The 11,909-nt window shown below is 35.9% G+C and overlaps 1 protein-coding gene across 2 annotated transcripts in view; it reads left to right on the plus strand.

The window, feature by feature from the left end:
- Positions 1 to 3,728: 3,728 nt before the first annotated feature.
- SULT1E1 (sulfotransferase family 1E member 1) overlaps positions 3,729 to 11,909 on the plus strand; it is a 29,357-nt gene continuing 21,176 nt past the window's right edge. Inside the window, exons 1-3 of one of the 2 annotated variants that reach the window (XM_040481846.1) lie at positions 3,729 to 3,861; positions 5,923 to 6,047; positions 11,124 to 11,288. In XM_040481846.1, coding sequence (XP_040337780.1) covers positions 11,135 to 11,288 — 154 coding nt within the window. In that variant the 5' untranslated portion in view covers positions 3,729 to 3,861; positions 5,923 to 6,047; positions 11,124 to 11,134. The remainder of the gene's footprint in view (positions 3,862 to 5,922; positions 6,048 to 11,123; positions 11,289 to 11,909) is intronic. The other variant, XM_040481853.1, reaches the window with a different exon arrangement.

Raw genomic sequence — 11,909 nt, forward strand, 5'->3', positions numbered from 1 at the left:
GTTTTCTATTCTGTTCCAATGAATATGTATCTGTTTATGTGCCAGTACCATAGTGTCTTGATCACTATCACTTTGTAATATAGCTTGAAGTCTGGAATTGTGATATCTCCAGCTTTGCTTTTCTTTTTCAAGATTGCTTTGGCTATTCAGGGTCTTTTGTGGTTTCATACAAATTTTAGGATTATTTGTTCTAGCTCTGTGAAAAATGCTGGTGTCATTTTCATAGTAATTGCATTGAATGTGTAGATTGCTTTAGGTAGTACAGACATTTAACAATGTTTGTTCTTCCAATCCATGAATATAGAATGTTTTTCCATTTCTTTGTGTAATCTTCAAATTCTTTTATAAGTGTTCTTTAGTTTTCAGAGTACAGATCTTTTTTTTTCCTTTTTGGTTAGGTTTATTCCCAGGCATCTTATGCTTTTTAATGTAATTATAAATGGGATTGATTCCTTGATTTCTCTTCCTGCTGCTTCATTATTGTTGTATAAAAATGAAACAGATTTCTGTATGTTGATTTTATAACCTCAACTTTACTGAATTCATATGTTAGTTCTAGCAATTTTTGGTGGAATCTTTTGAGTTTTCCACAAAGAATATCATGTTGTCAGCAAATAGTGAAAGTTTGACTTATTCCTTGCCAACTTGGATGTCTTTTCTTTTTGTTGTCTGATTGCTGAGGCAAGGACTTCCATACTCTGTTAAATAATAGTGGTGAGAGTGAACATCCTTGTCTTGTTTCTGACTGTAGAAGAAACGCTTTCAGTTTTTCTCCATTGAGGATGATATTAGCTGTGGGTCTTTCATATATGACCATTGTGCTGTTGAGGTATGTTCCCTCTATCCCAATCTTGTTGAAGGTTTTTATCAAGAATCAAAAAGTATTGTGTCAAAAGCTTTTTCTGCATCTATTGAGAGGATCACATGGTTCTTACCTTTCCTTTTATTAATGTGGTGAATCACATTGATTGATTTGTGAGTATTGAACCACTCTTGAAGCCCAGGAATAAATCTCACTTGCTAGTGGTGAATAATTATTTTATTGTACTGTTGGATTCAATTTGCTGGTGCCTTATTGAGAATTTTTGCATCCATATTCATCAGGGATATAAGCCTATAATTCTCCTTTTCTAGTGGGGTCTTTGTCTGGTTTTGGAATCCAGGTAATGATTTGTAGAAAGAGTATTAGGATGAGTTTGGAAGTTTTCTTTCTATTTCTTTTTTTTTTTTTTTTTTTTTTTTGAAAAATTTCAGAAGAATAAGTATTAACTCTTTCAAATGTTTGGTCAAATTCCCCTGGGAAGTCATCTGGCCCTGGACTTTTGTTTGTTGGGAGATTTTTGATTACTGATTCAATTTTTTTTTTTGCTGATTATGGGTCTGCTCTAATTTTGTTTCTTCCTGTTTTAATTTTTTTTTCAACGTTTATTTATTTTTGGGACAGAGAGAGACAGAGCATGAACGGGCGAGGGGCAGAGAGAGAGGGAGACACAGAATCGGAAACAGGCTCCAGGCTCCGAGCCATCAGCCCAGAGCCCGACGCGGGGCTCGAACTCACGGACCGTGAGATCGTGACCTGGTTGAAGTCGGACGCTTAACCGACTGCGCCACCCAGGCGCCCCCTTCCTGTTTTAATTTTAGTAGTTTGTATGTTTCTAGGAATTTTTCCATTTCTTCCAGATTGCCCAATTTGTTGGCATATAATTTTTCATAACATTCTCTTATAATTGTTTATATTTTGTGGTATTGTTTATGATCTCTCCTCTTTAATTTGTGATTTTATTTATTTATGTCCTTTCTTTTTTCTTTTTATTTACAAGATTTTCTAAGGCTTCAGTCTGTTTTGGTCTTTGGAGGTTGCCAACATCACATGACTAGAAGCATTTGAACATCCCTGCAACCACTTGTTTACAAGTGAAAGATAAGAGAGACAGCATGAAAGTTAAACCTATTCTGGTTAGCTTGTATTTGTATCTTGACTTTTTGAATAAAAGATTATTTTTGGCAAAGAATAAAGGAAGTCTCACAGATCTTTATCATTAAAAAATAATAGGGGCACCTGGGTGGCTCAGTTAGTTTAGTGCCCAACTCTTGATTCCGGTTCAGGTCATGATCTTACGGTTCATGAGATGGAGCCCTGTGTTAGTCTCTGTGCTGACAGCACAGAGCCTGCTTGGGATTTTTTCTCTCCTTTGTTCTCTGCCCTTGCCCTGTTCATGCTCTCTCTCTCTCTCTTTCTCTCTCTCTCCCTCTCTCTCTCAAAATAAATAAATAAACTTAAACAAAAATAATTACAAAATTAAACTATGCCACAAGGTTAAAAATTATAGTCTATATTTAATTTGTATATTTAATAATTAAATGTTTTAACACATACATTTTATCTAACTCAAAAAATACAAAAAAATAAAATGACCAACTACACAAAACCAAGTAATATAAAATCTAAATTTGAGTCTCTGATTATTCCTGCTGTACCTTGATTTTTTATCATGAAAAGCCTCATTTCTCAGAAACCACTCATCTGTTCTTTTTTAGCTAGGGCTAGGTATGAATGCCGTCTATAACTAAGGACTATGGTTTTCTTAGCTTGTTATGTCCCTTGCACACATTAGCCACTTTCATTCATTCAATGCATAGCCTGCTGAATGCCAGACATAGTGAAAACCTTGTGTCTAAATCAGTTATGTGCTAATAAGGAAGCAGGACAAATAAAGTTTAATTTCAGCACAGTGGAGAAAGTGTTACGGAGGACAGTGTAGGGTTTGAAGGTGACTCTAAAGGATATTCAGTTCTGCAAGAGTCACGGAAGGCCTTTCAGAGGAAATGCCATCTCTTTAAAATCAAGAGACGAATGGGAAGTAATCAGGTTTGAAACTAATTGGTTTGAAGGTATTGGTGAGGGTAGAGGGGCAGGAACAAGGAAGAATCTCCTCAACTGAAGACAAACCAGGTGCAGAGAGCTGCAAAGAAGAAAGGTGAAGGGTTCTTGGGCTGCACAAACCTTTGACCTTTTATTTTTTACATTCTCTTATCTAAATTCCATTGAGATTAATGATTAACTTCACGTGGAAATTCCACACTATACGTTAAGTGCGTGTTTGGGAGTGAAGAGAATTTTAAAATAATAGCTCAAAGGTGAGTGATGTCTACATTCTTTCCTTAGCTGTCATCTGTTTTCAGGGCTGCTTCAGAGTTAAAGGCAAAGATCTTAAGCAGGATGTAGTTTTCCAATTGGCTTGTTAGAACACAACCAGGTACTACAAAGCCTTCTTAAACAGTTCTCGGGAAACGAAGCTGGGTCTCCCGATCCAGGGTCCTCACTGCCCTCCTGTCTTTTCCTTCTCTTTTTCTTCTCTCACTCCTCTAGGAAGTTTACTTTTTTGAAGGTCAACCTCATTTTATTATTTGCCAGTGAGTAAATAAAGGACCCCCCTTTCAAGTTCTCATATTTTTTTCTCCAAACCCTTTCTCCTTCATTTTCCCAGTCACTTCCTCTCCCTCCCTCTCCCCCCACCCACTGATTGCTACTGGCAAATTTAGGAATTTGATTGTGAGCCAAAAATGAAAAATAACAGCAGAGGCTTTTTAACATCTCTGTATGAATGAGAATGACTCTGGCTAAGTGCATCAGCTGGTATGTATACATATTTGTGATACTCCAGTGAATCACAGACTCCAGAAGACCAACCTCCACAAATTTATCTCCGCCTCCTTCTCTGGCATGGAGAATAAAAGCTCACCGGAAACATCCCAAATGCATAAGTGGTTCTCATCTTTTTTGGCAGCCTAAAACCTGAGTGGAGTTTAAAGAAAACTAAATTGGACCATCCAGTTTCCTTCCCAGGATCATCTGGACAGGTTGTATTTTTATTTTTATTACTGATATTAATATTAAAATTTTAGATATAAAAAGTTTAGGGGCAAATTATATATCACAAAACTGTTAAAAAAGGAAATATAGAGAGAATAAAGTCTATATTAATACTTTAGTTACTTAATAATGTAAAGCATGTTAAAGCCTTTTTAAGTCCCTTGTTTGTCATTAAAAATAAATCTTGCATTAAATAATGCTTTTCTGTTTAAATAATTTTAACACAAAACTACAATATCATAGTTACCTTGTAAGTCCTGAATGCTGTTATCCATTTCATTAATAAGGAAACAGAGCAAGCAGAGTAGAAACAGTTAAAATGAAGAGTGACTTCTAGTCTGGTGATCACTTCTGTGAAATATGTCAGAACCAGTCTCATAGTACCATGGGCCTTGTAAATATTATCATTACTTTTAGGTGAGATACATCAGAAAAAATACAGCATATATCCAAGTCCTTAGTAAATAGTTGACATGTAGATTTTTGGCAGCATAGTACCTATTTTATCTAGGAGTCCTTAATTAAAATTGGAAAGCCCAGAGAGATTTGATCTAGCAATTAAATTTAACAAGTATTTTTCAGCATCTGCTTTGTGACATAGTGCTGAGGCTGGGGTAGATTGATGGAGAAAAGGATATTCTCTGCTTCCAGCCATTTTACCCAAATCCAAGTAAGCAGAAGATGATGAGGATTGAGCAAGCCCTATACATCTGCACTGCCCACAGTTTGCTCAACACTTAACACTGTGTCTGGAAATGAGGTAGGCACTCACAGAGATTATTTGCTGAATGAGAGTCAGATTAAGGGATGGAAGAGGGGAGGATAGAAAAAGGGAGAAAGAAAACAGGAAGAAAAGAAGAAAAAAGAGGAAAAAAAAGAAAAATTCTTTCTGAATTCAACTGAATTTATAAATCACAGTTTTAACAATTTTTTGTTGGTGTTTCTAGACCACAATAACCTTTATACTGAGTTAGAAAATAAAATTGACAATTTCTAACTGAAATAAATTTTTAAGAAAGAAGAGATCATCTAGAGGGTAAGTCCATACATTGTGATAAGAGATAATTTACCAAAAGAAGTTAACAAGAAAATAGATATTATTATATGCCTCTTTGCTTAACCCTGAGACCAAAATTGACCATGAAGGGGCAGCTAGAAGTCAGCCAAGTGCCGAATGATATATCAGCTACTCCCAATTGACTGTAAGCCAATTTTTGCAAACTTGGCAGAATACCGAGAAAGTTGTTCACATTAATAAACAAATCAGTAGGTTGGGCAAGCAACACCTTTATACACATTTCTTCTAGTGAAAGATTTCTATTGTCTGACAACAAAGAAGGTTTAAGGAACAGGGTGATTTATTAACAAAACTGATTTTTAATCAAAATGTCATAATTCTGGTGAGATTACATCTAACATACTTGAGAGAGAGGTCTTGAAAGAGTTGAGTTTGCCAATAGGAACTGGAACTTTTTTCCCTTTTAAGTAAGAACATGCAGGACTAGTGTTATTCTGTGGTTTCCAAAACATACATTAAGCCATTCTTGAGTCAGAAACAACAATTGAAAAAATTTTTCATTTTGTCTCTCTTCTGGTATGTAATCTGAGGCCGAAATGAAATAAATGCTATACTGGGTTGTCCCAAAGAACTTTAGTGGAGTAAACACCTAGAAGTCACATTGTGTGAAAGTCACATTGGATATTTACAGATTTTACTCTCCCCAGTGAGAAAACAGATAACTGATCATCAGTTTTGCCAGATAATTTTATATTTCTGAAATATATTCTTGGGAATTTTGACAACACATATTTTCCCTGATTTGAAAGGAGATATTACCACGTAATGTGTACTGTTTCTAACTTAGAAGGTCATAAGTGTCTGGCTCCTTGTCATGAGCTGGCTGTGAAGGCACACATGCAAGTTGTGTCTTTCCACATTGTCAGCTTTATTGAATCATAAGGCAAAGTTAATCATAATCATAAAGCAGGCTCAGGATTCCAAACTCAATGTCATTTCACCATATGATTAAACTTGGTTTCTTACACAGCACACAGAGCAGAATAGAAGACACACTACACAACCAACAAGGCAACAGAAGGGTGTGGGAAGTCAGTTAATGAACCAAACGCGAAATCAGTCAAAGCTTCAAAGCTGAGCTTCGGTCACGTCCAGGTCAGCATCCAGCACGTATTGCCTATTATGTTCAAGTGGTGAAGGACCTCAGTTCTGTTCAGAAATCAGTCAGGCAGAGCCCTCAGAGGCAGCTGACTTTTTTAAGTGGTCAGACATAGAAGGGTCATGTCTGAAGAGTCTGACAGTTTGTTGCAAAAATCCTCCCCTTTTGAAAGGGTCTTGGGCCCCCTGCAGACCTCCTCTGCTTCTGCTTGTTATCAGTTCTGGGTGTCAGCTGATGCTGGTCCGGGCGGTATCTTGGCTGGGCTGCAGTACCCTTAACCGCTACTGTCATTGCTTGACCCAGGCTCTTACGTGACATGACAGACTCCATCTTGCTCTCTACGCTCTATTATCAAAGGGATTTGACACAATAACAATACGGACTCATGCTTATTAAGCATTTATAATGGGAATTTATACTTCAGTTGAGGTGAAATAATTTGCCAAGATTATATAATTTCAAATAGCACAGCAAGGATTTAAATGAGGTGGTCTAAGGGCAACTGGGTGGCTCAGTCCATTAAGCATCTGACTCTTGATTTTGGCTAAGGTCATGATCTCATAGTTAGTGAGTTTGAACCCCACATTGGGCTCTGCTCTGACAGCATGGAACCTGTTTGAGATTCTCTCTCTCCCTCTCTTTCTGTTCCTCCCCTGCTCACACTCATACTCTGTTGCTTTAAAAATATAAATAAATAAAGTTTAAAAAACAATTAAAAAAATAAGCAGTGTGGTCTACTTTAGGGCCCACACTCTTAAAATTATATTCTATTCTTTGTTATGTACACATTAATCATCTAAATTAAAAGGAATATATAAACTTTTAACACATGTATTTCTCTTTATATGAACATATGAATTGAAATATTTACACTACCATATCAAACATAAGGCAAAAATTTGACACATTTGATTTTATGAGCAATAAACTTCTATACAAGAGTTTAAATATTAATTTAAATATTATTAAATATTAAACTATAAAAGAGTTTAAATATTACTGGCATATAAAACAGAAAAATAAGCCATACTTTCAATATAAAATCAACAGTAAATTACTAGGTAAAAAATCAGTTAGGAAAAAGTAACAGCCTTAATAGACAAAATGGATCAAAATAATTTAAAAAGCCAATAAATTTATAAGAGATGAAAACAAAAAGTTATAAAATATCTCTGAAACACAGTTTTAAAAACATATATTTTCAATTGTGAAAGATTACAACAAATAATTTGCAAATACTGGTGAGCACGTGAGAATATAGGCAATTTCATATAGTGTGCAAATTGGTATAATCTTAGTGATTAAAAAATATTTAACAATATACCTTTTATTTTGGCAATTCCATTGTCACTGCAAAGATAATTGTGAAAAACATAGAGACATTCATTAGAGTGCTACTTATATCTAAAAAAAGTTGGGAAAAACAAGAATTTCCATCATTAAAGAATTATTTTCGGGGCGCCTGGGTGGCTCAGTCGGTTAAGTGTCCAACTTGGCTCAAGTCGTGACCTCACGGTTCATGGGTTCGAGCCCCACATCAGGCTCTGTGCTGGCAGCTTGGAGCCTGGAGCCTGTTTCGGATTCTGTGTCTCCCTCTCTCTCTGCCCCTCCCGCACTCGTGCTCTCTCTCCCTCTGTCTCAAAAATAAATAAACCTCAAAAAACATTTTAAAAAAAGAATTATTTTCTATATTACACCCATACTATGGACTTCTATGTATAATTTATAAGAATAAAAACTGAATTTATATATTAACAGCAAAATGCTCACATTATATAGTGAAAGAATAGAGTACAAAATGAATGTAAAATATAATACAAATTAGGGGCACCTGAGTGGCTCAGTCAGTTAAGCGTCCAACTTTGACTCAGGTCATAATCTTGAGATTCGTGAGTTCAAGCCCCTCATCAGGCTCTGTGCTGATAGTTCAGAGCCTGGAACCTACTTTGGATTCTGTGTCTCCCTCTCCATCTAACCCTACTCCACTCACACTCTGTCTCTCTCTCTCTCAAAAATAAATAAACATTAAAAAAATAATAATAATACAAATTAAATTAGGTACATAAGTGTATAGGTTTTATATACATTTAAATATTTGGAAGCATAAATATCGTGGTATTAGGAGCGATTATCTCTTTAGTTTGGATAAAGAAGGCACTTTCATTTTCTATATGTTGTTTAATTTTTTTCACCAATTATGTATCAAAAATAAGGATATTTCGGGTGCCTGAGAGTGTCTCACTCTGTTAAGCATCTGACTTTTGATTTTGAGTCAGGTCATGATCTCATGGTTTGTGGGATTGACATCCATATGGAGCTCCATGCTCACAGTGTGGAGCCTGCTTGGGATTCTCTCTCACCTCTCTCTGCTTCTCCCCCAGTTTGCTTGCTTGCTCTCTGTCTCTCTCTGACAAAATAAATAAATAGATAGATAGATAGATATTTATATATGCACATTTACATGTATACATAAAAATGTGCACTTTTGCCCTTCCTTGCATAAGAAAAATATGTTTTCTGTCTTCAAGGAGTCTGATGCAGGACAGACTTAACCTAATTAATGATGTAATGATGTAATGATGTAATTTTGATGTAATTTTATGACATATAAATAAGATTTTAAAATAAAACTTTTCAAATCTGGCACAAAGTAAATGCCTAGTGAAGAATATCCATTTCCTTTTACTGGTGGTTGTAGAAAGAAGAGATTTTCACTTTTTATAGGAAAGCCAGTTGGAAAGCCAGTTTCATATTCAATCAATAGTTGGATAGGTTCTGAAGGAGAGCAGTGAGTGCAAAGGAAAAAAATGAGGGAAATGACAGGGACTGAATCCATGGAATTAGTGCCAGGTGCTAGTGATTGGGAGTTAGGAGGCAACATCTGAAAGTCTCCATCTGTAATGTGCAGGCTACAAATATAGTGGGGAAAACATGACTGGAAATAGCCTTTAGAAGTCAATGGTCTATTCATTTGATTTGGTTTGTAAGACTTCTCTTACTAAAAGTTTACCATCAGGCATTTCTTATTTTAGGTGAATCCATTTGTCATGGTAATTGCAATTTCATTTTTCTCTTTATTTTTTTCTTAAGTTTGTTTATTTTGAGAAAGAGAGAAAGAAAGCGGGGGGAGGGGGAGGCAGAAAGGGAATCCCAAGCAGGCTCTGCACTGTCAGCACTGAGAGAAATGTGGGGCTTGAACTCACAAACCATGAGATCAAGACCTGAGCTGAAATCAAGAGTCAGACACTTAGCAGACTGAGCCACCCAGGTGACCCTCGTTTTCTCTTTATAATGCATCTCTCATGAATTGGGATTCTCTATATTGAAGGAAACACATTGAGTGGCTAAAAGAACTGCTACCTCCAGAAGGCTCCTGTTATACTACAAGCTCTCTGAAAAAGACAATAAAAGCCATAGCAGTTACAAATGTATAAGTGTATCAGGCAGCTTTTAGCAAGAGTGATTCATGAGAGGGAGGTATATGCAAAATGACTTCCAAAGACTGAAGGACCTATAAAACCAAAGAAAAAGGCCAAGTCCAGCTTGACAAGAAATGGCTTATTAAAGCCATACAGAGAAAGACAGATATCATATGGTTTCACTCTTATGCGGATCCTGAGAAACTTAACAGAAACCCATGGGGGAGGGGAAGGAAAAAAAAAAGAGGTTAGAGTGGAAGAGAGCCAAAGCATAAGAGACTCTTAAAAACTGAGAACAAACTGAGGGTTGATGGGGGGTGGGAGAGAGGGAAAGGTGGGTGATGGGTATTGAGGAGGGCACCTTTTGGGATGAGCACTGGGTGTTGTATGGAAACCAATTTCACAATAAACTTCATATATTGAAAAAAAAAAGAAATGGCTTATTAAGAGGACTTACGGACAAAAGAGTATGTTGGGTCACACAAGACAAGTAGATCTCTGTAACCCCACCTCCCTTAAGATTTGCTTTTGTAACGCTACAGGCTGGGAGCACTGCTAGGGGACCATCCAAGAGGAGAATGTTTAAGAATAAGTGTGTGTCATAGTCATGTCTCCAGAGTGGATCAAGGACATTTTGCCCCAAGGGTATACTTAAGGGTAGGAGGTGATGTGCTCAAGAAGGCTTCAGGTCACAGAGACATCATCATGGTGGATTTGCATTAGTCTGGTTCACACAGATGAATAAAAAGGAGATCTAGAGTGGCTAATATCAAAGACGGACGAAATTTGTTGAGATGCTATATCACAAACAGAATGGAGAAGAAAAGATAGTAGAAGAAGTTGAGTCAATGAAGGAAATTTTGCTTAATTAAAAATTCTATGACCAACCCTGAACACAAAATGGGTTGTCATGGAATCAGGAAATGAATTATCTGTGATAACCATCTTGTTTACCCTTATAGGTTTCAGACAAGTTATTCAATGGGAATATCCACTACTTTACTAATCAAGTGAAAGAGAAAATTAAAAGTAATGTGAGAGTTCCCAGAGGAATCTTCTATTCCCTCAGGAATCCATGTCTTAGAAATATCCATTACAGTTTCATTCATTTTATCTTCTTTTATATACACTCGTTGAGCATTTGAATTTTTTCATTAAATGAAATATATTCAGGAACTAAGGAAGCTATATGGCAATAGCTATCGAATGTTACCATCAATCTTTATTGTTATTTAATGTATACATATTTAATCAGAGTGATTATCTACCAAAATATTGTTGTATTTTTGAGCATATTCATCTCTTTATATACCCCATCAGTTTGTACAGAAATAGAGTGTTCTTGTGTTATCCTTCATCATGGAATTTTCTATGTCAAATATTGTATATAAATATAATTTTAATGTAGTTAAACAGTTTATAGTGCCTTGTACTTTCTTACTCTTTTTATATGCTAGACTTACCTTCTTAATAGTAGAGATTCTTAAAACACCAAGACTATATTATATACTCCTTCAATATGCTTTTTATCTTAAATGCTCAATAGCTAAGAAATGCTAGACACCCAATAGAACCTCAATTAGAGCTATTATTAATGTTAAAATATTTTAAAGTATATATAAAGTGGAAAACATACATTTTTTTTTCTTTTAGTGTACCGCTTTATGATGGATTCTTCCAAATCTTCTGACTATTGTGAATACTTTGGCAAAATCCATGGAATTCTAATGTATAAAGATTTTATAAAACATTGGGATGATGTGGAGACATTCCAGGCAAGACCAGATGACATTGTCATTGCCACCTATCCTAAATCTGGTAAGTCTCCTTAGTATGTCAATGTCATTCTCTTTTCACCTAGAAATGACAAACCCACCTTGAATAGTAAATATTAAGCTGTTCACTTCTACCATACTCATATTTCATGTGAAAGATACAGTAGTTTAGACATAGAAAAAGTGGAATATCATAGCTGTATTCTAAGAGCACAACCTGTACCTATAACCTGAGTAGCACATTGAGAGATAGGTATGGTTGGCCACTTTAGAAAATTATGTAATATAAATGGATGAATATAGAATCATAACTAAAAATTTATTTATTTTTTTTTATTTTTTTTATATATGAAATTTATTGTCAAATTGGTTTCCATACAACACCCAGTGCTCATCCCAAAAGGTGCCCTCCTCAATACCCATCACCCACCCTCTCCTCCCTCCCACCCCCCATCAACCCTCAGTTTGCTCTCAGTTCTCAACAGTCTCTTATGCTTTGGCTCTCTCCCACTCTAACCTCTTTTTTTTTTTTTCCTTCCCCTCCCCCATGGGTTCCTGTTAAGTTTCTCAGGATCCACATAAGAGTGAAACCATATGGTATCTGTCTTTCTCTGTATGGCTTATTTCACTTAGCATCACACTCTCTAGTTCCATCCACGTTGCT

The sequence above is a fragment of the Herpailurus yagouaroundi genome, unplaced genomic scaffold (assembly GCF_014898765.1).
Source record: "Herpailurus yagouaroundi ecotype Mexico unplaced genomic scaffold, PumYag 28, whole genome shotgun sequence".
Lineage (NCBI taxonomy): Eukaryota > Metazoa > Chordata > Mammalia > Carnivora > Felidae > Herpailurus > Herpailurus yagouaroundi.